The 26,855-nt window shown below is 40.7% G+C and overlaps 1 protein-coding gene across 1 annotated transcript in view; it reads right to left on the bottom strand.

Moving 5' to 3' along the window:
- MANBA (mannosidase beta) overlaps positions 1-26,855 on the bottom strand; it is a 75,466-nt gene that overhangs the window by 1,426 nt on the left and 47,185 nt on the right. Inside the window, exons 7-16 of the mRNA XM_082269333.1 lie at positions 26,639-26,749; positions 23,365-23,516; positions 22,129-22,246; positions 20,211-20,297; positions 18,243-18,410; positions 16,110-16,328; positions 12,516-12,680; positions 11,262-11,406; positions 6,399-6,541; positions 3,189-3,446 (exon numbers count right to left, since the gene is read on the bottom strand). Coding sequence (XP_082125459.1) covers positions 3,189-3,446; positions 6,399-6,541; positions 11,262-11,406; positions 12,516-12,680; positions 16,110-16,328; positions 18,243-18,410; positions 20,211-20,297; positions 22,129-22,246; positions 23,365-23,516; positions 26,639-26,749 — 1,566 coding nt within the window. The remainder of the gene's footprint in view (positions 1-3,188; positions 3,447-6,398; positions 6,542-11,261; positions 11,407-12,515; positions 12,681-16,109; positions 16,329-18,242; positions 18,411-20,210; positions 20,298-22,128; positions 22,247-23,364; positions 23,517-26,638; positions 26,750-26,855) is intronic.

Below are 26,855 nucleotides of genomic sequence, written 5' to 3' on the forward strand. Positions count from 1 at the left end.
CACTTATTTCCCTTCTAGGTTATAGGTATGCCCCATAGTGAAAGCTGTTAGATCTGTGAATAAAAGAGCATGAAAACAACAAAAGAAAGAGGCACACCAACCTAGTGCATTATCACTAAAAATGTTTATTAAAATAGTAAAAGATAAGCATTATACTTACAAATCGGATGTGAATATTGCATATAACAACATATTCAACATAGAGTCTCCAAGGTAGCCAGGGTACTACGCGATGCTGGATGGCATGCTGTGTAGCGCATGAAAACCGCTGTGGCTATGCTGATGCGTTTCGAGGGCGAATCCCCTTCCTCAGAGCCGAAGAATGCTGCTGAACCTGGTTCAGCAGCATTCTTCAACTCTGAGGAAGGGGGAAATGCGTCAGCCTAGCCACAGCAGTTTCCATGTGGTACACAGCATGCCATCCAGCATCGAGTAGTACCCTAGCTACCTTGGAGACCCTATGCTGAATATGTTATATGCGATATTCACATCTGCTTTGTGAGTATAATGCTTATCTTTTACTATTTTAATAAACATTTTTAGTGGTAATGCACTAGGTCCGTGCGCCCTTTTTGTTGTTTTTGGTTACCTTTGGTCCTGAGGGGGCAGCAAGACCAGTAGTCATACCCATCTAAGCCCGTTGAAAGTATTCCTCTTTCTCTTCCCCACCCCCCCCCCCCCCCCCATCAATTTTTTCACTTGAGCGCAGGAAGGTTGTTTTGCAATAAAAGAGCATGAACCAATAATATAAAAAAAAAAACTGTTCTGGTACAATTGTCTTGGAGAAAACTGCAGTCTATAGCTGGATAGTCTTGCATACAAAAAGTAAAAAAAATATACACAGACGTTCAAGAAAAGCACCTATCTTTTCTGATACACTGTAAACATGATACAGTAAATTCTATTATTTCCTCTATGTTGCAACCACTTCAAAGGTTGAGCTATGCAACTGAATTTTCCCTAAATCTACAGGAATTCAAGAACAAAGTCTGCACCCACACTGCAAGGGTTAACTGCTTAGGTCTAGGGGACCGTAAAAGCCCTTTGCTCACCTGATCCTCTGCTCCCCTGGTAGACATCGCTCCCCCATGCTCCAGCAATGGGCTGTCTCTCGGCATCCTCATGTCCAGTGTAGGACGATGGACCCTTGAGGACATCAGAATACCTTAAACTGCCAGAGCATAGGGGAAAAGAGGCTGTGGGGACTGGTTTATCAGAGCAGAAGAGCCTGCAGGAGCAGAGCATCAGGTAAGTTATTTTTTTTAATTAAAATAAAAAACATGTCATACCTGCTCTGTGCAGTGCTTTTGCACAGAGCAGCCCCAATCCTCCTTTTTTGGGTCCCCCGCCGGCGCTCCTCCCCCTTGCCACATGCCCCCATAGGAAGCCCCTCCCCATGGGGGCACTTGTGTGGGTTCTCTCCCAAGCCAGGCTGTTTGCATCTATTCAGACACACAGCCCGGCTTGGCTTCGGCCCCCTGCTCTCTGCTCACAGATTTTGACTAGCTGCAGCAGGTGCCAATGGCTCTCGCTGTTCTCAGCCAAGCTTATAAGAGCCAGGGGAGGGGAGAAGAGCTGCTGCAGACTGCACAGTACTGGCCTGAGATTGATCTCAGGTGAGTATTTAGGAGGGGTTGCTCTTTTTTTTTACTTTAATGCACGTGTCAAACACAAGGTCCGCGGGCCGAATGCAGCCCTCCAGGCCATTTCATGTGACCTTCAAACCTCTCCTGCAGTTACAGCACCCCCCTCATCTCCGCCCCGCACCTTGTCCCAGCAGTCCCAGAGAGGAGCACAAAGCTGCTCCTACAGGTCCGCTTCTCTGTGCAGCAATAGAGATGCCTATTTCCCCTCCCACCTCAAGCAGTGTGAGTGGGCTCCGTGCCAATATGCACCTGTCCTTCACAACTTAAGGCTTTAGTTATTAATGAAACCAGTAATACTCAAATACAGAGGCAATTACTTAATATGATAAAGAGTAAATACATTTATATAGTCTAATAGATACAACCAACCCTATGAGGGCAACTGCAATGCTGATGCAGCCCGCAATGAAATGGAGTTGGACACCCCTGCCATATTGCATAGAAAGTAAAAAACCTTACCCTTACAACCACTTTAACCCTTGTAGCATGGCTGTTGCCCTACTGCAAGGTAGGAGTTTTAGTTTTTCTGGTGTTCAGTTTTTAAGCTGAAGTTTAGTAATGGATATTTTTGGTTAGTTACAGTACATAGGTCCTACAAGTGCCATACCTGGCCAATCCTGTGGGGGTTGGAGATCATTATGGTCACTGCTGTTGCAATGATCACTGAATGCCGAGCAGTTGCCTTACTCCTTAGTGGACATTGGAGTTGGCTTGCTCAGTACAGGAGCTGTTCAGCGAGAATTTTGCATGCTCTCAATGAATGGAAAGAGTTCTCTGATTTGATTAGATGGAGAAGCAGAGCGGTGATCTCTAGGTATGGCACATGCATGCTTACATTGGACCAAGGTGGACCAGTTTAACTACACAAAAATATCCATACCCAAACTGCAATTTTAACAAACCGTTAATTCTGATGACTGCATGCATTTAGTGTAGCCAGCACGTAATCGGCTTCATTTTTTCCTAACTCCTGTTACTAATAGGGGTTAATAACTGGAAAGCTAGGTCTGCATGTAAATGTGGAGAAAAGTATAAATACATGCAGGTGGACTATAAAAAGGAACTCAATTATCACTACATGAGCCCCATAAGAATACAATATTTTTTACACTATTGGTCCTTTAAAGGGATATTCTAGCTTTAGAATTTTTTTTACATTAAAATAACAAACGTCATACTTACCTGCTCTGTGAAGTGGTTTTGCACAGAGCCGCCCTGATCCTCCATCTCTCTGGTCCCCCACTGGTGCTCCTGGCCATTCTCTCCTGGCGAGTGCCCCCAGAGCAAGCAGCTTGCTATGGGGGCGTCCAGGCAGGCTCGCTCTTGAGCCGCTGCTCTGCGTGTGCCATTCACACACAGTCCCACCGCTTGGCCATGCCCCTCTCCCCCTTATTGGCTCACTGCCCGCAATTGCCAGCAGTGGGAACTAATGGCATGCATAGTAGAACATGTATGTAAACTGGGGCATGGGTAAAACAGGCAGCATTTATTATTTTGAATATAACAACAAATCTATGTGTTTTGTCAATAATTTCTTCTTACTGTAATATTGGATTTCAGGAGCCCTTCAGCTTCTTTTGGTGAACTTAGGAAATGCCAGTTTTTAGTGCCATATATTTCTCCCTCATGTAACAAATAGTAAACAAGCACAGCATTCAGCCTGGTGGAGTTGTTACATCTCTTTAGTAATCCTGAAACCGCTTCCTGGTAAACTTGTCCAGAACTCTGAGATTTTAGAACAAAGCCTTCTGTAACGGTTTCACATGCTGCTATTAGAGAGTCCCAATTGTAGACTTTAAGCTGAAAAAGATAAAAAGAACACTTAAACACCAAAGATGTGTTGCACAATATATAAGAAGCCTTTGGTTTAAAGGGAAGCTCCATGCAACATAAACAAAATCACCAGTCACCTGACATTACATCCTGTTATCTGGGCTGAAAGTAACTTTCCCACAGCTAAAGGGCAAGGGTTCCAGGAAAAAGCGAAATACCAGGAGAAATTCATATATGGGAGCTGGTTTACCTGCCAAAGGATTTGACTTTCTGTTCATCCAGTTCAAAAACATACACTGCTGTGCCACACACTACAACCCTGTCTGGCAGGGCAGGAGACCTCATTTTCTTTTGCTGCATTTCACAACATTTACAACTCATGTCCCTCCCCCAGCCTGCCACTGGACAGAGAAGAAGAAGCAGTACCATTGAAGCACAACCGATGAGCTCATCCTTTCATCACTCTGTTCTCTCCTCCATTCAGCATGCTCTTAATTGCTTTTACTGTCTGCAAAGTAGGGATAGACCGATAAGGTTTTTTTTTTCAGGGCCAATACAGATATTTTGGTCACAACGTATCGGTATCTGCCGATATTTTGTACATTTAACCACTTAAGCCCCGGAGGATTTTCCTGCTCAAAGACCAGGGCCTATTTTGCAATTCGGCACTGTGTGATTTTAACAGAAATTGACATCCTTTTTTTCTCACAAACAGAGCTTTCTTTTGGCGGTATTTGATCACCTGTGCGATTTTTACTTTTTGCGCTATAAACAAAAAAAGAGCAACAATTTTGAAAAAACAACAATATTTTTCACATTTTTTTTATATGAAATTCCCAAAAAAAAAAAATGTAAAAATCAAAATTTAACATTTTAGGCCAATTTGTTTTCTGCTACATATGTTTGGTAAAAAAAAAAATTGCAATAATCGTATTTTGATTGGTTTGTGCAAAAGTTATTGCGTTTACTAACTACGGGAAAGATTTATGTCATTTTTATTGTTTTTTTTTTTTTACTAGTAATAGCGGCGATCTGCGATTTTTTTGCGGGACTGCGACATTGGGGCAGACATATCGGACCCTTGACTGACATTTTTGACACCTTTGGGGGTACCAGTGACATTACTACAGTAATCAGTGCTATACATATGCACTGTTACTGTAAAAATGTCACTGGCAGGGAAGGGGTTAACTTTATTAGTGATCAGTGGGTTAAATGTATCCCTAGGGGCATGTTTCTAACTGTGGGGGGGCGTGGCTTGTGATGTAACCACAGAGACATACGATCCTACATAGCAGGATCGTATGATCTCTGCAGTTACACAGGGGAGAATGACAGGCGCTTTGTTTACATTAGCCGCCTGCCTTTCTCCCTCTCCAGCGGGCGATCGTGAGTGGCCGGTGGATATCGGAGCCGCCGGTCACTCACGCAGGGATGTAAGTGAAGGAGCGCGCGCTCGCCCCCTAGAGGCTCGTAGGCAAGCGACGTAGCCCTACGTCGGTTTGCCTGTACGGGGCTGACTGCCGCAGTAAATAGTCGTGCGGCGGTCAGCAATCAGTTAAAGTTTTGAAAAATAAATACAATTTTTGACACAAATCTGGTACTGAACATGTTAATGTTTGTTCATTAACATTTTTAACATGAAAGCCTCGTTCTTCACACCTTACTTGCATGAAAACCGCACAGCTTTCACTTGCAGGTACATCAGTTTCACAATATTCCACTCACCAAATGGTGAATGTTAATGAGCCTTGTATTAACAATCCTTTGTCAGGGTCTGACCGAGACTTAACAACCATTAGGTGGTGATGCTCATGTAAGGGTAAAATGATGTCACATAGCATAATTCCGTTTACAAATGTTATTGAACATACATACATACATACATACATACATACATACATACATACATAATGTACATACTTGAAATGCCATGTACAAAAGATATAAGCAATTCCATATTAGCGGATCTCCTGGCAGATCGGTATCTCTCACCCACTTGCCGTAAGATATACCCAGGTGATACCGCCCCTTCCGGCATACGATCTCGGAGGTCACGTGGTCACCCCAGTGACCATGTGACCTCCAAGATCTTATGCCAACGTGACCTCCGAGATCGTATGCGGGACAGAGCGGTATCACCCGGGTATCACTTACGGCAAGTGGTTGAGAGATGCAGATCTGCTAATGTGGAATTGCTTATATCTTTTGTACATATGTGAGTGGCATTTCAAGTGTGTATGTTTATTCAATAACAATTGTAAATGGAATTATGCTATGTGACATCATTTTACCCTTACATGAGCATCACCACCTAATGGTTGTTAAGTCTCGATCAGACCTGGACATAGGATTGTTAATACAAGGCTCATTAACATTCACCTTTTGGAGAGTGGAATTACAAAGGGGAGAGATTCTCACGTAGTGTGGTGGAAGGAGCACTTGTGTGGAACATTCTACAGTTTTTTTTTCACTATATTTGGAATATCCGTAGTATTGGCAAGTTCCAGGGCCGATACCGATATATTGGCAAAAAAAAAAGTGAATACCGGCCCTTCGATAATCGGCTTTGCCAATAATCGGTCGATCCCTACTGCAAAGCCCTATTACCAAGTCTGTTTTTAAATCCTTACAAGAAGAATGTAAAGTATGCAAGAATGTACCGTGTGGTCAGCTTTTTTTGGTTTGTAGTTTTTAATACTGGGGGCAAAAATCAGTTCTACGATCTAGTATACCAAAAGATTGCAGTGTGCCACCATTTGAAAGCCCCAACAACTGCAGTGTCTGTCTGTATTTGAATAGTAGAACACTCGTTTTCTGAATATAAACCATATTTTCGAATATAGACTTTTTTGCAAGTTTGTGTAATTTATTTATTACTGCCCTGACCTCTGCTATATCTGAATGGCGGCAAACTTCTTAAAAGTCAGAGCAAGGTCTTAACATATGTATCTGTACAAAAAAGAAAAAAAAACTTACTGCAAGCTTGAAAGAACAGTCCTTCGAAAGATCCGACACTCCATAAATGTATAAAATATCTTCGTCTTCAAATGCACTTGTAGCAACAGGGGCAAAGAAATCTTTGGCATAGTAATGAAGCATTTTCCACTTCCCTCCATACTCTTAAAGATAAAAAAAGGCAAGCATATATTAAAATAAAAATCAAAAAACAGCAATATTGTACTAGATTTGACCAAATTTCGTTTTCTGGAATCCTCCTTGTGGAAAAAAATATATACTTGGTAAGTTGGGAACTTTGAATTCACAGCCTCATATTCACAGATTAAATGGAGTAGAGGTCCATGTCCATTGCCAGCCAACTCATCTAATGTCCCACTGGCAATTTATGTTTCTTTGTATATTGTATGGGGATGGAGGCGTCTCACCGGTACATCCAACCATACTTCTTTACCCGCCAACACATACTGTACATTTATACTTGTACATGATGATGGTGCATGCGTTTATGAACACTTCATCTAAAATCTATGACCAGCACTAAAGGCTCCTGTATGACAGTTTAAACAAGTACAAAAATACGGTTACACTGTGATGCATAAGCCTAATAAAGTAAGCAACTTATAGACTTCATATTTGCTGCTCTATTTGCGGTGATTCTACTGTTGACTTTATTTCTATTTGTGTACCATGCTCTTTGCCCATGCTGCTTGTTGTTTGTGGGAACTTATCCCCCCCCCCCCCCCGATATTCTCTCTATGACGTAAAACTGATAAAGAATTAAAATAAATTAGACAAAAAAAAATGTTCTTTACCTTTCCTGACTGAGCTCATTCCTCTGTTTGTGTCTCATAGCCTCCCCCCCCCCTTCCAGGCACTGCAGCTCACAGTGGGAGGGGTTCAGTAGCAGAGGCAGTGCTGTCAATCCAGAAAGCAGTGGGCAGGACAGATTGTAGGCAGGTGCTGATTGACAAGCTACAGAATTTGAATCAGCAGCCAATTACAATGTTGATAGCCATGCCCCCCTGCAATATCTTCTAACCCCTCTGTAATGCAGGCATAGCCTACATGAGAGTGGCAACTCTGCTCTGAATTCAGGAGCAGTGCAGCATCATTGTCACACACTCACAGAAAGATGCACTAGATAAACTTCACTTGCAGGATCAACAGGATCTGTGGGACTTTGCAGGGTGATGAAGAGATGCATATGTAATAAATGCTGTAACGTATATTTTTATAAATGGGAGGCCAAAGTTCTACTTGCCCCCATTCACAGTGGTGCGACTTGTCATGAGATTTGACAGTTCCAAATCACATGACAAGTCGCACCTTATTGCTGGCAATCAAACTGTTCATATCGCCATGACTCATGATGAAGTGAGGTTCCTGCACTACTTTTTACAGATTTTATTGTGACTTGCATAGACTTTGGGTAAATGAAGTCGCAATTCGCACTGATGTGCAGCTTTGAAATTGCGATGAAATACCGTGATTTCAAAACCACAACAGGGCTGAGTGTGAATTACCAGACTTTATGTTAAAAGTCATCTAAAAAGGAGCCAGCAAGGTCAGTTAAAGGCTTATATAATGTATAGCCATCAAACCACCTATTATCTTGATCTACATCCATATGAATGCATAGTATACCCTATAAGAATGGGCTCGCTGTAATGGTGCACTTCCACCTATTTGATTAACAGATAAGAGTTCTGTATGTCTGTGGGTTCGGAGCCTGCATCTTTGTTTATTTTTACTGTCATGAAGCTCACTCCACCGGAAATCTGTGTTTTTGTCATCATTTTGATGCAATTAACCACTTCTGGAAAGGAAGGTTTTACCCCCTTAATGACCAGGCCATTTTTTACATTACTGCACTGCGTTATTTTAACTGACAATTGCGCAGTCGTGCAATACTGTACCCAAATAAAATTGATGTCCTTTTTTTCCCCACAAATAAAGCTTTCTTTTGGTGGTATTTGATCACCTTTGTGGTTTTCATTTTTTGCGCTATAAATAAAAAAAGAGCGACAATTCTGAAAAAAGAAATATATTTTTCACATTCTGCTATAGAACATTCCCAATAAAAAAATCAAATTAAAAATCAAATTTTTTCATCATTTTAGGCCAATATGTATTCTGCTACATATTTTTGGTAAAAAGAAAACCCAATAAGTGTATATTGATTGGTTTGTGCAAAAGTTATCACGTCTACAATTTAGGGTAAAGATTTAAGTCAATTTTTTTTTTCTCTTTTACTCGTAATGGCGGCGATCAGGGATTTTTAGCGGGACTGCAACAAACAAATCAGACACCTGACATCTTTTAACACTTTTGGGGGGGGACCAGTGACAATACTACAGTAATCAGTGCTAAAAATATGCACTGTTACTGTACTAATGACACTGGCAGGGAAGGAGTTAACACCAGGGGCAATCAAAGGGTTAAATGTGTGCCTAGGGGGTGCTTTCTAACTGTTGTGGGGATGAACTAAATAGGAGGAACACAGGATTCCTGTGTTCATCACTGACAGGACAGCGATCTGCTGTGTTTACATCGTCAGACTGTTGTTCTGTCTCCACAGGGAGCAATCGTGGGTGCTTGGCGGACATCACGTCCACCGGACCCGCTGATTGGCTCCCCCTGGGGCCAAGCGGCATGCGCGCACCCCCACTAGCTGTCTCACGAAGCGACATACAGGTACATCGTTTCGCAGACAGAGCTGACCTGCCGACTTATAAGTACGGCGGCTGGTCGGCAAGTAGTTAAAAAACTTCACAGATTTGTCCATATATTTGTGTAAGAAATCCAATTGATGGTGCAGGGCACAGAAACACTATGTCAGCTGGCCTCTGCTAGCTCTGCACCAATATTTCCCACATTCTCAAGAGAAGATCTTGAGAGGATCCCATAACAGCATTCATTAGGTGAAGGAGAGCGTAAGAAGGTTGGACCATTTTAGCTCCAATCAGATCCCTAAACCACATTAGGTACATTAGGATTTTTTGTAAGCTCCGGTCAGGGCCATTGTACTAAACTATCCAAAAATAGTACAGCGATCTCCCCTGCTGAGCTGTTGGGTTCTGACAGGGGGGACGGCCCCCCGGCCAAAACACTCCAATCAGTGCTCTCCACCATTGGCTGAGAGCACTGATTGGGAGCCAGTTGGCTGCTGGTTTTCCAGTATGCTCGTCCGACAGAAGCTGATCAAACTACAGGCTTCTGTTGGACCATCTGGCATACACACGGGCCCATGTGTATGGGGCTTTAGGAAGAAGGCCAATATGTAGGTATCAGATTAGCCAGGCATTTAAATTTCTGGCCCCTCAAAATACCTCAACACACAGCCATTAAGATTTAAACTGCTGGCAACAAAAGTGAGTACACCCCTTACTGAAAATGTCCAAATTGGGAACAAAGTTTTAATATTTTGTGTGGCCACTATCATTTTCTAGCACTGCCTTAACCCTCTTGGGCATGCATTTCAACAGCACAGGTTGCTATTGAAGTCCTCTTCCACTCCTCCATGAGGAACATAACCAACATAACTCCATCCATGGTGGATGTTAGAGACCTTTCACTCCTCCACCTTCCGTTTGAGGATGCCCCACAGATGTTCAATAGGGTTTAGGTCTGGAGACATGCTTGGCCAGTCCATCACCTTTACCCTCAGTTTCTTTAGCAAGGCAGTGGTCATCTTGGAGGTGTGTTTGGGGTCGTTATGTTGGAATACTGCCCTGTGGCCCAGTCTCCGAAGGGAGGGGATCATGCTCTGCTTCAGTATGTCACAGTACATGTTGGCATTCATGGTTCCCTCAATGAACTGTAGCTGCCCAGTGCCGGCAGCACTCATGCAGCCCCAGACCATGACACTCCCACCACCATGCTCGACTGTAGGCAAGACACGCTTGTCTTTGTACTCCTCACCTGGTTGCCGCCACACACGCATGATACCATCTGAACCAAATAAGTTTATCTTGGTCTCATCAGACTACAGGACATGGTTCCAGTAGTCCATGTCCCTAGTCTTCTTGTCTTCGGCAAACTGTTTGCAGGCTTTCTTATGCATCATCTTTAGAAGAGGCTTCCTTCTGGGATGACAGTCATGCAGACCAATTTAATGCAGTGTGTGGCCTATGGTCTGAGAACTGACAGGCTGACCCCCCACCCCTTCAATCTCTGCAGCAGTGCTGGCAGAACTCATACGTCTATTTCCCAAAGACAACCTCTGGATATGACGATGAGCATGTGCACTCAACGTCTTTGATCAACCATGGCGAGGCCTGTTCTGAGGGAAACCTGTCCTGTTAAACTGCTGTATGGTCTTGGCCACCATGCTGCAGCTCAGCTTCAGGGTCTTTGCAATATTCTTATAGCCTAGGCCATCTTTATATAGAGCAACAATTCTTTTTTTTCGATCCTCAGAGAGTTCTTTGCCATAAGGTACCATGTTGAACTTCCAGTGACCAGTATGAGAGAGTGAGAGCGATAACACCAAATTTAACACACCTGCTCCCCATTCACACCTGAGACCTTGTAACACTAACAAGTCACATGACACGGGGGAGGGAAAATTGCTAATTGTGCCCAATTTGGACATTTTCACCTAGGCATATACTCACTTTTGTTGCCAGTGATTTAGACATTAATAGCTGTGTGTTGAGATATTTTGAGGGGACAGCAAATTTACACTGTTATACAAGCTGTACACTCACTACATTACATCGCAGCAAAGTGTCATTTCTTCAGTGTTGTCACATGAAAAGATATAATAAAATATTTACAAAAATGTGAGGGGTGTACTCACTTTTGTATGATACTGTATATTCCATTTCACGATTGTGCTATGGCTTGAGTTATATTAGCAGGTACAGATATCTTGCTTACCTATGGATGACCATGAAGGAGCCTGCCAAATATCATTTAGCTGCCAATAGAGTGCCCCCATTGTAAAGCCAAGGCCATTCACAATCTCACTCCTACTGCGTCTGTAGAACTCAGTCTGAAGCTTTACACACTGCGCCTGCATGACCTGGAGGGGAGAAGCCGTAAATACTCCATAAACTCACTATCCAGCCTTTCAAAGGTACTCAAGGCATTAAATGATCAACACCTCAAACACATGATCCTATCACAATGCAAGGACTATCAAAATGACCCAGGAGCATCTGTAACAAAAACTCCTATTAGGTGGTTTTCCATCAACAAAAAAGAAAAAAAACACAACAGCCCGCTTTGAATTTTTAATAGTGTCTGGCCTTAATGGCCCAGAAAAAAAATTTTGGCATTAGAAGTTGCAGTAAGTCAATTGCACCCCAAATAATTTTTTGGCTGAAAGATAACCAGCATTATCTAGCCGTTTCCTCCCCAGCCTAACTGGCTCTGGCCCACACCTTTCATTACAGTTCTAAATATTGGCTTCAAAAAGGTAACACTAAAGTTCCCACCTCCCACAAATCTCTGCGGCAGAGGAGATAACTATGTCCGTATAGCGACTACATCCTTAGCTCACAAATTCCCCAGCTCCACTCCACCCAGGCTAGCTCCTCCTCCTATGTATGTAGCCTCCTCCCCAAAGGAAGAGTAGAGCCATATCTACAAAGTGGGAGGGCGCCACGCAGCTCCATGTGCATTCTAAAGAAAAGCTTTAAAGCTTAATCTATTGAGCACTATAAGGAGGCTGTTTACACCAGGGGGAAGGAGATCAAGTTAAATGGAGTTTAAGGCAGGCCATAGATGATGTGATTTTCCTGAAACCATAAATGCAAGAAAGAAAAAAAAATTGCTAAATTCCCCCATAAATGCAGACAATGTTGATTTTGTGTTCTCCGAGTAAAGGGATGGGGGTGGGGGGCCTGGAGCTTGGGGAGCCGTCCCTGCCAGGATAACAGTGATTATTGCTAGTGGTTGCCGGGAGAACACAGTGATTATTGCTAGCGGCTATAGCAATAATCACTTGGGTGTAATCAGCCTGCCCATAATGGTTCGAATCTTGGCTGGTCCCTGCTGAACTATCGAAGATTCAAACCGTCTACTATACATTCCCTATGCATTAGTCAATAAATGTCGCTATTATGCAACATTCATACTGTCATTCAACATCAACACAGAGAAAGCTTGATGAACCAGTCACAGATTTACCTGGGTTAGGTACAATGTGTCTTGAAATTTTTTAATGGGATCACTGCTCAGTGGCATGTTGTAATGTAGAGCAGCCTGATCAACCATCTGCATGTTTCCTCCAGAATGATGTTGCCGATGTTCAGTAAAATTGCTGGTGTAGGACCAGTCTTCAGGAGAAGAGATCTAAGAATGAAGATATATGATCATATGCATCTTAAAGTGCTAAAAACTAAATACATGCCCTTTTAGAATGCAGTAAAAACACGAAAAGAGGAAGATAGATATCAGAATATATTACTATACTGTCATTGTCATTAGTTGTTGTCAGATCCCAGTAGTTACTGTGGAGTATGAAAAAAAAAAATCACATGTTCAAGAATTTCGTAATGCAAAGACAGGGAAAAATTAGTTTTATGCAGATCTTGAAGGATATAGCAGTGCAGTTTAACATTATGGTTCAAAACTGCTTTTCTTAACATGGGAGAATCCTTAAAATAACTCTCCAGTTCCAGTGAATCCCTGCTAATTACTACATCTACAGCTCGCAGTACATTGGTGTGATGGTAATTGGGAAGAATGCTCCTTACACTTGTGGTCATTGGAGCAATCCCCCTTAAAAACCCCTAAAAGATCACTGTTGTCAGTGGCTACTTATCTGAGAAGTAGAAGTTGCTCATTGGTCAGGAAACCCCTAGCAACCTCCAGAGGACACCTAGGGTTCCATTAAACCCTGATTGAGAAAGGTTGGCTGAAAAGATTTTACATGGTACCCAGAATTGTACAACTAACATTCTGTCCAAATTAGACTAAAGATCAAATAAATTGCAGGATTCATCCGATATGTTTTTTCTCCTTTTTTCAAGAATCTGAGAAACTACTCAAAACCAGTAGCTTACCTAGGGAGCTGCAGTCCAACACTGGGGGGTGCTGCAGGGCCAAGAGCAAAAAAATGATGGGCTGCCACTGATTTCTCACCAACTGACATTTTCTTTCTGTATGTATTGCACACCGCCGTAGTGTCTATTGAATTTGCACTGCAGTGCTGCCTCTGGCCGTGGTATTTCTGAACAGAGGAAGTGGAGGACTTCCCTCACCCTGAACTGATGCTGCATCTGGTGAGGGAGGGGTAAAACCTGTACAGATAGGGGATTTCTGATAGGTAGGGGGGTCAGTACTGGGATTTCTGTACTGAGGCGGTTGGCCTCTGCTGAAGAAAGGAGATCTATACAAGGAAAGGGGGGGGGGGAGGTCTGTACTATGGGGGATATGGGCTTGGGGGAGATTCATACTGGGAAGAGGAGGTCATTTATGGATGTATTCTACACTCTCTGTGTTCTGCATTCCTGAACCCTACACTCTCTGCACTGCATTACACACTGATCCCTGCACAAAAAAAAAAATGATATATATATATATATATATATATATATATATATATATATATATATATATATATATATATACACACACATATATATATTATATATACACATACATATACAGATATATATATACATATATATATATATATATATATATATATATAAACCACCCAAAACCTGTATTGTATCTAGAAGAGTGCGGCCCGCACTAGGTGCCAATGCTGGGGGGGGGGGGGGGGGTGCTGTAGAGTCACCAGCAAAAGTTGGGCAGATTGTCAAGGAGTTGCGAAGTAAATTTTCTTCTGTGTGTACTGCACATAACTAAGGCTCCATTCACACATGCTGCGGCTGCAGTTCACAGCATGGCGTCCCTGTTCACCAATTCAGGTGCGAATCAGGTTTTTTTGCCAGAATTGTCACGTGAATCGGAACCAAAAGATGCACAGGACCCTTTTTACATGCAGACCGTGGCCACCCCAGAGCTGTGTGAACCGGCTCCATGGAGCAGGTCAAACTCCCCTGTCATGCAAACTGGATGCGGGGAAACCCACATCCAATTCGCATATGTGTGAACAGGGCCTTAAGAGCAGAGGAAGACTCCTATTCTGGTCCACTCACAGGATACAACCCTCACTCTGAATTGCTGCATCTGGTGAGGAAGATCTGTACAGATCGGGGGTTGGATTAGGGGAGGGGGGGGGTCTATACTGAGGTAAGGGGCTTTACTGAGGAGGAATTCGGACTGCTGGGGGTGATCTTCATTTTATTCTGTATCCTGCACTCTCTGGGAGGGGGTACCGGGCATGAGGAGGAGGGGGTCCCGGGCAGCCGAGACACTCCTGCAATATCGCTGGATTTAGATGGGGGGGAGGGGTTGCTGCACACAGAAGGCTTTTTATCCTAATGCATAGAATGCTTTAAGATAAAGAAAAAAAACCTTCTGACTTTATAACCCCTTTATATATTGTGTGAAAATTGGTTCTACATACATTAGATTCACTCATTTTTCTCTTCGATGTAAAACAATTTGGGTTCCCTATACTGTATAAAATCAAAATAGAATCTTATCTGGAGCACAATAATGTTACATTTGTGCTATACAAAAGAGGTTTCCATCCAAGCCAAGCATCAGCTGGCAAATGTGGTACTTACCTAAAAGTTTGTCAGTTTGTGCTTTTTAAAGTATGATTTCCGACTTAAATTCTTCAGACTCATAAAATTAATCTATAGTATCAAAGACAGACTTACACAGAATGGAATTCTTCAATCTATTTACCAAACTATACCTTGTACTAGACTTGTTTAAAATGTGGGCATACTTAACCACTTAAGGACCAGGCCCCTATTTCTGACACTTATTGTTTACAAGTTAAAATCTGTATTTTTTTTAGCAGAGACCCTAGAGAATAAAATGAAGACTGTTGCAATACTTCATAGTCACACCATATATTTGCGCAGCGGTCTTACAAATGCATTTTTTGGGGAAAAAATACATTGTTTTGAATAAGAAAACAGTAAGTTGAGCCCAATTTTTTTAAATTAGAAAGTATTATAATTTGAAAAGATAATGTTACACCGAGTAAATTGATAACCAACCTGTCATGCTTCAAAATTGTGCGCTCGTGGAATGGAGACAAACTTTGGTACTTGAAAATCTCCATAGGCGACGCATTAAAAATTTCTACAGTTACCATTTTAGAGTTACAGAGGAGGTCTAGGGCTAGAATTATTGCTCTTGCTCTAACAATTGCAGCAATATCTCACATGTGTGGTTTGAACACCGTTTACATATGTGGGCGCAACTTGCATATGCGTTCGCGTCTTCGTCTGCGTGCAAGCTCAGAGGGACGGGGCACTTTAAATTTTTTTTTATTATTATTTATTTTCCTTCTCACTCGACTTCCTGCACAGCAACACATGGGATCAGATCATTTTCCTCGCAACTGACGGCTCTGGTAAGTGGGGAAAACGACCAGGAATTGGGGGGGGGGGGCACCTCTCCTGCCGCCCATAAAAGTAATCCCATGGTGAATCCGCTGCTGGGGCCACTTTTATGCTAAAGCCAGCCGTGTAAGAAAATACCAGGGTTATGGCAGCTATCTGCTGCCATAACCCCGGTATTTACCGTCAAAGTAGCGACGTAAATACACAGAAGCGGTTAAAAGACCCCATACAACTCTAATAAATAGCCAATATTCTTCATAGAAGTACATGAAATGACTTGCTTTACCTGAGCGACTGTACTAAAAGATGGCCAAGACTGGAAACCATATTCAGAAGCAAAGCGAGACCTAGGGTATGACTTCCAATCCCAACAGTCTGTGACATAGTTGTAGTAATGTGTGTCACCATAGTGATTGTCATATGGATTTTTGGAAAGCCAGTGCTCTTTGATGGTCTCTCTCCCATTGGTAGGGCTTGAAGCAATGAAAGGACGAGTCCCATCCATCTGTGCAGAAGCACAAAATAAACAATATTAAATGTAAAAAAAAGCAAAGAGCACAAATCGTAGATGACTTTTAAAGAAGCACTCTGGTGTCACTAAAAAGCTGCAGGCTGGCCTTTCTATAAGTGACTCTGTGGTATTATTAAAGGTGACCTCAACTGGGGAGATTACTCTTTATTTTATTATCCCCGGGACAAGACAAAAAGTGAGGGGATGGGGATGAAAAGGCACACACAACAGTAAAAACTTTCCAGAGGTTCTGTTTTTTTACTTCACTGCTTTGTGCAGTTATCTTCACATGAATATGTCAAATACCAAAGATTCCAGGACACAGGTCCTCTTTATCTAGGTGACAAAACATTTCTTTACAAAACAATTGTTATACAAAAAGATCAGTTTATTAACAATAAAAATATCATTAAAATTAACAGAATGATAAAATTATATAATAAAATTATCAGTGACTATTGCAATCAGAGAGGGATTAAGGTTAAGCCCTGGTACACACTGCCGATACTTGTCATGCGACTTGAGGGTTCAAAGGCGCATGACAAGTCGAGCCACATTAACGGCAATGGAACCATTCTAATCGGTGCGACTCAAGTTGCTCCGACTTAGAAACAGGTTCCTATACTACTTTGGGGTCACTTTAACACGACTTGCATTGATGTCTGTTAATGAAGTCCTTTGCAAGCTGCAATAAAGTTGCGCAGACTTTGAAGCCGCGGCAGTGTGAACAAAGACTGAATGAGACTCTAGGCAAAGTAGCAGCTTTGGTCTCCAATTTCTTCTATGGACAATGATAAGGATTGCAATAGGCATAGATAAGCTCCCTATTCCCAGTTTGCAATGGTTGCCCTGGCATGGGCTCATCAGACACTAATTGCCCTACAAGTTGTTCACTTTACCCAGAGTTGTTCACTTTAAGGTCAACACAGAGGACAAGGGGGCACTCTTTACGTCTAGAGGAAAACAGATTTAGTCTCCAAATACGGAAAGGTTTCTTCACCGTAAGAGCTGTGAAAATGTGGAATAGACTCCCTCCAGAGGTGGTTCTGGGCAGCTCACTAAATTGCTTTAAAAAAAGGCCTGGATTCTTTACTAGGTGTACATAATATAAATGGGTACTAATATTTATAGGTAAAGTTGATCCAGGGAATATCCGATTGCCTCTCGGGGGATTGGGAAGGAATTTTTTTACCCTGCTGTAGTAAATTGGATCATGCTTTGCTGGGGTTTTTTCACCTTCTTCTGGATCAACTGCGGGTATAGGATTGTGTATATGGGATTGTATGGTTGGGTTCTCATTTTTCTTTTTTTTTTTTTTTTTTTTTTTATTGGTTGAGCCCGATGGACTTGTGTCTTTTTTTAACCCGATTAACTATGTAAGATAAAAGTTAACTATGTAAGTGTACCCCCCCCCCCCCCCCCTGTGAAGTGCAAGGCATGTGCACAGTTTTGCCCAACTGTACTTTCCTCCTGGTTTACTGCAGGAGCATGAAGGTTGTAAATTTGCCCCCCTAAAATCTACCTGGCCCTATACTGCTGCTTAGGTTGCTGTGTGGATGATCTGGTTCAGATTGCAAAAAAAAGCTACATGGACATGTTCTAGTTCTGTGACCTGCAAATCAATAATCACCTTCAAATCAATAATAGGAACAAGTACATGGTAGCATGTAGCCACTGCTAACCACACAATCCTGGAAGTGACTAATCAGAACTATAAAATACCACTGGTACTGTAGCTTGCTCCTATTAGGTTGCATGGCTTCTACAATTGCTTCACTGTAATTTTCTTTGATTAGCCAAAGATGAAAATGTAAAATCTGGCCATAAAAACAGAACTAAATCAGCTTTGTATTACAGGGGCGAAATTGGATTTACATAAAAACCTTCCTGTGTTTGATTGTTGCTTACCTTAATAACAAGCTCTCTAATGGTATTTATGTAGAGAGTAATATAGTCTTGTGCATACACCTTTCTCATAGAGCGAGGTATTGAAAACCAATCACTGGCAATTGCAGCCTCATTCTCATTGTTACCGCTCCAGACAATAATACAGGGGTGAGATTTCAGTCTTCTGATCTAGATCAACATCGTAACAAAAAGAATAGCATGTGATAAACTGCTGTAAAGTACAGAAACTTTATGTGTATCAATTGTAAGCACAACAGGACCAGGACAACCAATAAAAACATGGTTATAAAAGTGTAAAAACTTTGCAGTTAAAAGTTTTAATAAATCATAAAAACTAGTTTGCATTTATCCATCATAATTAGTACTGTGATCTGTGTGAGTAGAAGGGACCCCAATGTGAGTGGCTGTTCAGATAATTTAAACATAGAAAATCTTCGTGCACATGAAGAGAAAACCTATCGCTCATTGTATTAATAAAGCAATATTAAACCCCCAAATAAAAAAGCTTATCAATCTTTAGATATGGTGGCTGCATTCCTTTTTTTATATTATTCTTTTTCCCTTTATTTCGTCTAGTGATTCAGCCAGTAATACACTTCCTATCCTAAGAAGCCCATGCATTGGTCATTTCTTTTTCCATTCAACCAAGAAAGACTTTCCCCATTCACACATTTGAGGTGGACGGAGAAATATCTCACTGTGTTATTGTGTTCTCACAGCGGGGAAGTCTCCCCACCGTGAGAATACAATGATCAGTGTTGCCAGCTATAGATTGTTCAGAAAAACCAGAGAGGGTGGTTGTACAGAATTTGATCGACTTCTGTAAAACTAGCCTGTCCATACATGAATCGAACTTCAGCCGGTCCTTGCTGAACTGGCCGAACTTCGATCCATGTATGGCCACCCTTGGGGTGTCTGCATTTTGGATGAAGTAGAGAGCCCTGATTCACACCTGTGTGGCTTTGAAATCGCACTACTTCAGTGCGATTTCAAAGCTGCCCATCAGTGTGGTTTGCACTGCCAATTTCATTGTGGCTTGCGACTTCATTTAACAGAAGTCTATGCTAGTTGCAATTAAATCGGTAAAAAGTAGTGCAGGAACTTTTTTCATAATCGCTGCGACATGAGTCACAGAGATATGAACTGTTCAATTTCTGCCAATGCGGTACGACTTCTCATGCCATTTGAAACTGAAGTGGCACCGATGTGATCGGGGGCTAATCCAGACACATTGGACAGCAGCATTGTCAGTCTGGGGAGAGAGTAGTTTTAGACTGGCAGATTTAGATGTACTTGACTAACAAATTGAAGTTGAACGCCAGCTAACACTTTATAAACAGTTACAGCCAACAATGTTTCACCTTTTGGGATAAAAGTTGTATATAAATTAATAAAAGCTGATCCTTGTAAGCACCTCTGTCAGTGTTAAATGGTTTGTCTAAACCCTCTAATTGAAACTCTGTTAAAGTAACTTGGTCTGTTAAAGTAAGTTGAAAAATAACAGACTTATTTGCAGGATCACTAGGTGAAAATAGAAAAGGAAACTAATGCAGTCACCACATCTAAGAGTTGGTAAGCTGCAATTTAATATTTTTTTGGGGTTATATTATCACACAATTGTGTGTAGGAGTTCTACTAATTAGGTCATAGTGTAAAATATTACATTTTCCCCATTTTCCTAGTTCTGATCTTTAGTAATGTACTGACTTTGCAGATATTGATAGTTCTACTGCTACCTGTACTTGATTTTGATAGGCTTTATATTACGATCAATGACAGTAGGGAGATAATTCATATTTTGCTTAGGAGCCCCATGATCTTTAGTTATGGCTCTAACTGTGATGTGCATCATTCACAATGTTATTGTATGCGATGTATGTCAATAATCTATACAGTCAAGTTTAAAATAAAATAATTTGCTGAAAGTTGTTAAATTTATCAATGTAATAAAACAAATTGACTTTTTACCTGATGAGTGACTTCTGCTTTCACTGTGTCCAAAAACCAGTCATCAGTCGGGTAAAGAGAACATGCAAACATAAAGTCATGCCAGACCTACCAGAACAACAAGTTAATATACACATATATTATATATGTAAAAACTCTTATAACAAACTGGGATCTTTTGACCAAAACCAGTGTGAGACATTACACCAAGATGGAGAACTTCTTTGGCGCACACCATATTAAAAAGGAGTTGAGGCAGAACTTTACCCAAAAGGGAAGTTTTGCTTAAACCACAACCCCCCCCCCCCCAATCACTTTTTGTATACATTTATTTTTTGGGTGGAGCGGGTACCTGGTTTAGGTTTTTGCCTGCAGCTTTCTGGGACATGTCACAGGTGCCAGAAGGCTGCAGGACCATTCACAAAGTGCAGCCCCGTGAGTGAGGAAGCCTCGTTCTAGCCAATTTAAAATAAAGAAAAGGTGCGCTGCCTCCTTAAAAAATATTTTTAAGTGATCGAAATATAATGAGAACTAAATTAGGAGTATAACCCAGTGCATGTATCATCAAACATGGAAAATAGTCACATGATTGCCACACAAAAGTGCACAATATTAAATATATGAAAACGTAAGCATATAAACAAGGTACAAAATAAGAAATACATTTGAGTGTAAAAAGTCAGTCAAAAATAAAGTCCATATATGCGTGTTGGAGGTGCTCAGTGCTCTCTGTAAACAATTAGGTAGCAAATGTGCTCCAAAAGTGCCCGTGCAATATAGCAACTCCCTAAATGAACCAAATTATCTCAAATTATAGAGAGTGTGTATAATCCAAACAGCCACTATTCACAGAACAGGAATCTCCATACGATTCCAGGATCCAAAGCTCAGGAAACTATATCTGTCCAATTGCAAATCTAGCTTCTGAGGTGAACTACACCACTCACAATGGGCAGAAAAAAAGGAAGTCTCATAGCGCGACTCATTTGATAAAGATTTTTGACAGCATGGAGATGTTGCACCTACATTTAACAAAGAAAATAAAAGCATGAATCAGGATAGCAAGCAAACAAGCCTCAGCCGCAGTGTCATCTAGGCAGCTTCGGTGTGATGACATCACTGACCCAACTTCACCCAATGCCTTTCCCTGTAAGAGGCATCTTCTGGGATTGGGATTCTCCAATCCCAGAGGACGCCTCTTATGGGGAAACGCGTCGGGTGGAGTTGGGTCTGTGGCAACTGGAAAGATATAGTTTCCTGAGCTTTGGATCCTGGAATCATATGGGGATTCCTAGTCTGTGAATGTTGACTGTTTGTATTATACACCGCGTGTAATGATCTCTATAATTTAAGATCATTTGGTTATGGTAAGGAGCTTCTATATTGCATGGGCACTTTTGGAGCACATTTGCTACTTAATTGTTTACAGAGAGCACGGAGAACTTTCCAGCATGCATATATGGACTTTACTTTTGACTGACTTTTTACACTTCTATTAATGTAGTTCTTGTTTTACACCTTGTTTATATGATTAGGTTTTCATATATTTAATATGGTGCACTTTGATTTTTGATTATAGTGTATCACATGATGTGTGGCAATCATGTGACTAATTTCCATGTTTGATGATACATGCACTGAGTTTATACTTCTAATTAGTTCTCATTAAATGTTTGATCACTTAAGATTATTTTTTAGAATATGTTTTAAGGAGGCCGTGCACCTTTGCTTTGTTTTATTTTCAATCACTTAATACCTGGTATTCAGGTGTATTTGGGTGCAGCAGCTCCATTATTTTCTTTACTTCCAAACGCAAGAAACTTTTTTCTTAATAGATTTCTAGCCAATATACTGAAGCAGATTTTAAAAGAAACGCCCATCGTCCAATGAAACACTAATACTTGTAGAAATCTGCACACGTGACTTGGTGTGAAATTACCATAATTCCTAATTCATTGCATAAACTGTAGAAGTCATCACTCTCGTATATTCCTCCACCCCAGACACGTAGAGTGTTCATATTGGCATCGACAACTGAACGGAGCAAGACATGGAGCCTGTTATAAATAAAAATACAATCATTGGCACATAAAATACACTTACACTGGGTTTTTATAACTGATCAATAATTCAAGCTGCAGTAGTAGAAAATAAAAAAAGGAAAAAAATTGACCAAATAGTGCTAATTTTACACTTTTAGGATCATCAACTGGAAAAAAAAAATAAAAATGTCCTTGTTCCATCAGTCTATATCCTTTTGCTTTGTTTGGTTTCATTTAAGGCTAAGTTCGCTTTTTCAGGCAGAATTTCACATTCCATTATAAATAGAAGCCTTTTCTATAGTCTTTTCTGCCCAGGCCATCCCAATGTGCTTATCTGTCACTTACCTAGTCAAAGGGAAGCTTTGAATCTGCTGCCATGCACTCCAGCTCTAGAGGAATGAGAACAAGAGGCGCAGCAGCATTGTCATGTATGGGAGGGTGGTTAGCAGATTTAGATACACCAACAAATTGAAGACAGCCAAACTCCAGTTCACACTGTATAATCAGTTACAATAAACAGTTTTTTTCTTTTTGAGATACAGATTTTACATGAATAAATAAAAGCAGATCATTTTAATCACCCCTGCCAGTGTTAAGTGGTTTGTCTCCATGTAATCTCTATATAAAACTGATACATTCTGCTGGAAAGCTTGTGCTGTGAAAAATAACAGACTTGCTGGCTGGATTACCAGATGAAAATAGAAGAAAGAAAATCCAAAAAAGAAAAACGAATACAGCCACTACATCTAAGAATTGGTAAGCTGCAATATAATACTGTAAATGTGTTCTTTTGGATTTAATACGGCTTTAAACTCTTATAGTTCACTACAAAGTAAGATAGGAGACTATTTGACATGACTTTGAGGGATCTCCATTATCTACTATCTGCTACTCTATTATATCTCCCCATACACAGCAACGAAGTACACAGTTTACCATAGCACATATGCAATAATGTAAAAGCAGGAGTGCCAATGTTTAAGAAGGCCAGTGAGGTCACTAATGTTAAGGCTTATTTGAAGTTTGTATTCATTGATAGGAATAATATGGAACTATGGAAAATCAAAAAATTAACTGGTTTATCTATTTAGACAAATCTCTATGCCATAATCTCCCTTGAATATTGTACCCACTCTTTAGAGTTAACCCTGTCTTGGAAAGAATCAGCTGGTATCCAGTTGGAGCCTTTTAGAAATATGGGAATTCCATTAATCTTCATATAGAAAGACAGGCCAGGAGAACCTGCAATTGGCTCTTCGATGAGCTCCACTGTGCGAAAGTAAATCTGTGGGAAAGCACAAAGTGGGAAAATATTATACCATGTAATTTATACATTGGGGCAGTTCAGTGCAAGCTTCATCTAAATAAAGACAGTTGAGGGCAGTGAAAATTCAGAGCCATTTCCTGAATTTAGCCATGGTAATACATACATTTAGGTAGCACAAAAGAGCAGCACTTCCTCCCAATACAGAAAATAAATTGGGTATTTAGCAAATGTGTCTCTTCATACATTTGTGTATCACTCAATTTTATTGGCATGTTATAGCTATGAAATGCCCCTCCCACTTCTAAATCTCACATTTGAATGCTGCCCCCTTTTTACTAACTTCTGGGCTCTCTAGCATTTCAAGGTATGTGCAAACACAGTCTGGTTTCTGGGCTTCCAGGTCTACTACTGAGCTGACTGCATATTAAGGCACTCTTTGATGCTTGCACGAAGGTGGTTGGATGTGTTTCATGCATATAAGAATGCCAGATCCATCATGATGACCTGTGGGACCTCCAGGCCCTTTCCTGGAAACTGTATACACTTTACAGTATACAGACAGTCTTGGTCAAATCCCGCAGACAGAAGGCAAGATGTCCAGGGTAGCCATGTGGAGAGAAAGGTTACCAATTTGCCATTGAGTTTAACTTTCAGTTTTTTGTAGAGGAGGACTGAATTAATTCCAGATTTGGTTTAATTCCAAGAGACGGTGGGTGTCTTCCAGGCCTTAGCAATCATCACCCTAAGGCTCCATTCACACCTGGGCGTTGAGTGTTTTTCAGCTCCAAAAACGCTCACAAAAATGTTCCAAAACGCCCAACAAGTAAAACCCCATTCATTTAAATGGCCCCTGTTCACATCTGAGCGTTTTGCAAAACGCCTGTAGCTAAAAAAAAGTACATGAGCTTCTTTTTGGGCTGATTACCAGCGTTTTTGATACATGTCAATGCCTGCCTCCAAAAATGCCTGAAAAAAAGGCCTGAAAATCGCGGTAAAAATAACGCGCGAAAACGTTACGCTCAAGTGTGAATGCAGCCTAAGCTGATGCAATATCAAATTAAAAATGGGTTTAGTTTTACCCAGAAGTTTAAGATTTAGGAGAGTGTGTTGAGCCAAAACAAAGGAACTGCGGCATCTGAGAATGCTAACATTATCCAAAAGTCATCTTTCCAAAATTGGTGTATTACAGGACAAGTCCACCATACATGAAAAAAGTGCCTAGCTTCCACAATCCTGAAAGCATTGCTTAGGTTAACCTGGAGCATAGCGAGCAAATCTATAGGGGAACTAGGTACCATCTGGTCAGAGCATTGTAAATTGTTTCAGTGACTAATACATTGTTTGACAAGGATTTGGTCATTTCCAAAATATGAGACCAGTCATGTGTATCCAGCTTTGCACCTAAACCAGATGACTATTTTTGGGTATAGGTAGGGAGGTAATTCGAGGAAGAGGACAAGAGTAGGGAGTAAATGAGTAAGATTAGAGCAGGCATGTGGTGGCCATTGGTGCATTTGGGTTCAAACAAAGAGAGCATCCTAGCGCCATCTGGAGAACAGATTTAGGAGTGTAAGAAATGTTTGATTTGCAAATAACTAAAAAGTTCTCGATGTGGTACTGCTTTCTCTTGCTATAAAAGCATAAAAGATTTGACTCAATCTTTAGTCACACTTATGTGATATTTCTTTCAATCCATCCATTCTTTAATCGGATTGTCTACCAGATGGGTGAAGCCAAAGCAAATAGTGGACCTTGATATGGTCACAGTTGAGAAATTCTAATGCCACCCAGATAGGAGTTTTGAATGTGGCATGGAATGTAGGTATTTGGGCTAGTAGTTGTGCTGTTTGCACGGATTTATGGAGATGTAATAGGCTGAGTCCAACCAAGTATATGCTTCTAGTAGGGGTTGATTTATTTAGACAAGGTTTTGCACTATGCCACACAAAGGACACAATTTGACAATACAACCAGGTTATTTTTTTCACTCATTTGGCATCAAAGAAGGACAGTTACATAGTTGGGTTATAATAGGTTATTGTACTTAAATATCTTCACCATTCTTTGCATTGTCATCAAGAATAAGCCTTTTATGGAGTGATATTTTGTTACAAAGTTCACTTTCTGTCAAGTAAGGCCTTTGAAGAACAGTAACAGCCTAAATGATCAGCCTGAAAACAGCTGATAACAAAATATCTTGACACACCCAGCTTTGTATGAACTGCAAACTAAACAAAGAAGATCTCCATTTTTTTTTTCTTTTTTAGAAAGAATTCCAGTGTAAATTTTTATTTTGTCGAATTTTATGAAGTTAGTGAAGAATGATAATATATAAAAGGAAGAAGCAGGAGAATTTAGACAGTGAGCTTGCCTGGATACATTTAGCCTGCTTAGATTTATATGCATACAGTAATCCCCCGCTACATCGCGGTTCAGTTTTTGCGGTCCCGGTAATTTGCGTTTTTTTTTGTAATGTTATTTTACTATATAAATCATTGAAAATTAAAGATTTTTGTGTTTTTCATAGCTCTTGCTCTGTCTCTAAGTATCTTTTATGTGTTTAAATGAGTTTCTATTGTTTTAAAAGTGTGTTTAAAGACCTTAAAATGCTTCTACACGTACAGTGACAGTAAAAAAATCATGCCTACAATGCATTTTAATAGGGTTTTTCTATTTCGCGGAATTTCACTTTTCGCGGCTGGGTCTGGAACGTAACCCCCGCAATGGAGGGGGGTTTACTGTATACAGACCTTATATCACCCTTTACTCTGCACCTTCTACAAAGTTCTAAACCTTACCCACCATCAGTTTTGGTACAGAATACAATTTCAATCCTAAAGTCCTTATTTATAGGGCATCAGTTGTGTGGTGGATGCATGCGAGCAAGCAAGCAAAAGCGTGTGGCATGTCCCTCAAAAGGAATCAATGGAAAATAATTGATAAATATCGAAAACTGTGAAAGATGCAAAACAGATTATACCAAGTACCTTGTACCACAAATATGGCGAATGTAACAAACAGCTAATGAAACTTGTGCTTAGCAAAGTGCTTCTTTAAGGTGAGATTTCACACCTAGAAAAGGGTCATCTTAGAACAGCAGTAAATTACAAAAAAGTAAAAACAGAAACACATCTTCATACCTTGGTTGTTGTCTGAAAAATGTAATCATTCTCAATGCTAAAATTAACCGACATATTGTAGCCACTTTGCATTCCATATCCACTTGGCCACCACAAATTTATTGATGCATTCTAAAAACAGAAGAAGAAAATGAAAAAATGTATTATTGTGCTGAAACTATGGGTTTGATTTACTAAAGGCAACTTTGCAAGTGAATTTCCCCTAGAGTTTAGTTAG

The sequence above is a fragment of the Pelophylax lessonae genome, assembly GCF_965119305.1.
Source record: "Pelophylax lessonae genome assembly, chromosome: 1".
NCBI classification, from domain to species: Eukaryota; Metazoa; Chordata; class Amphibia; order Anura; family Ranidae; genus Pelophylax; species Pelophylax lessonae.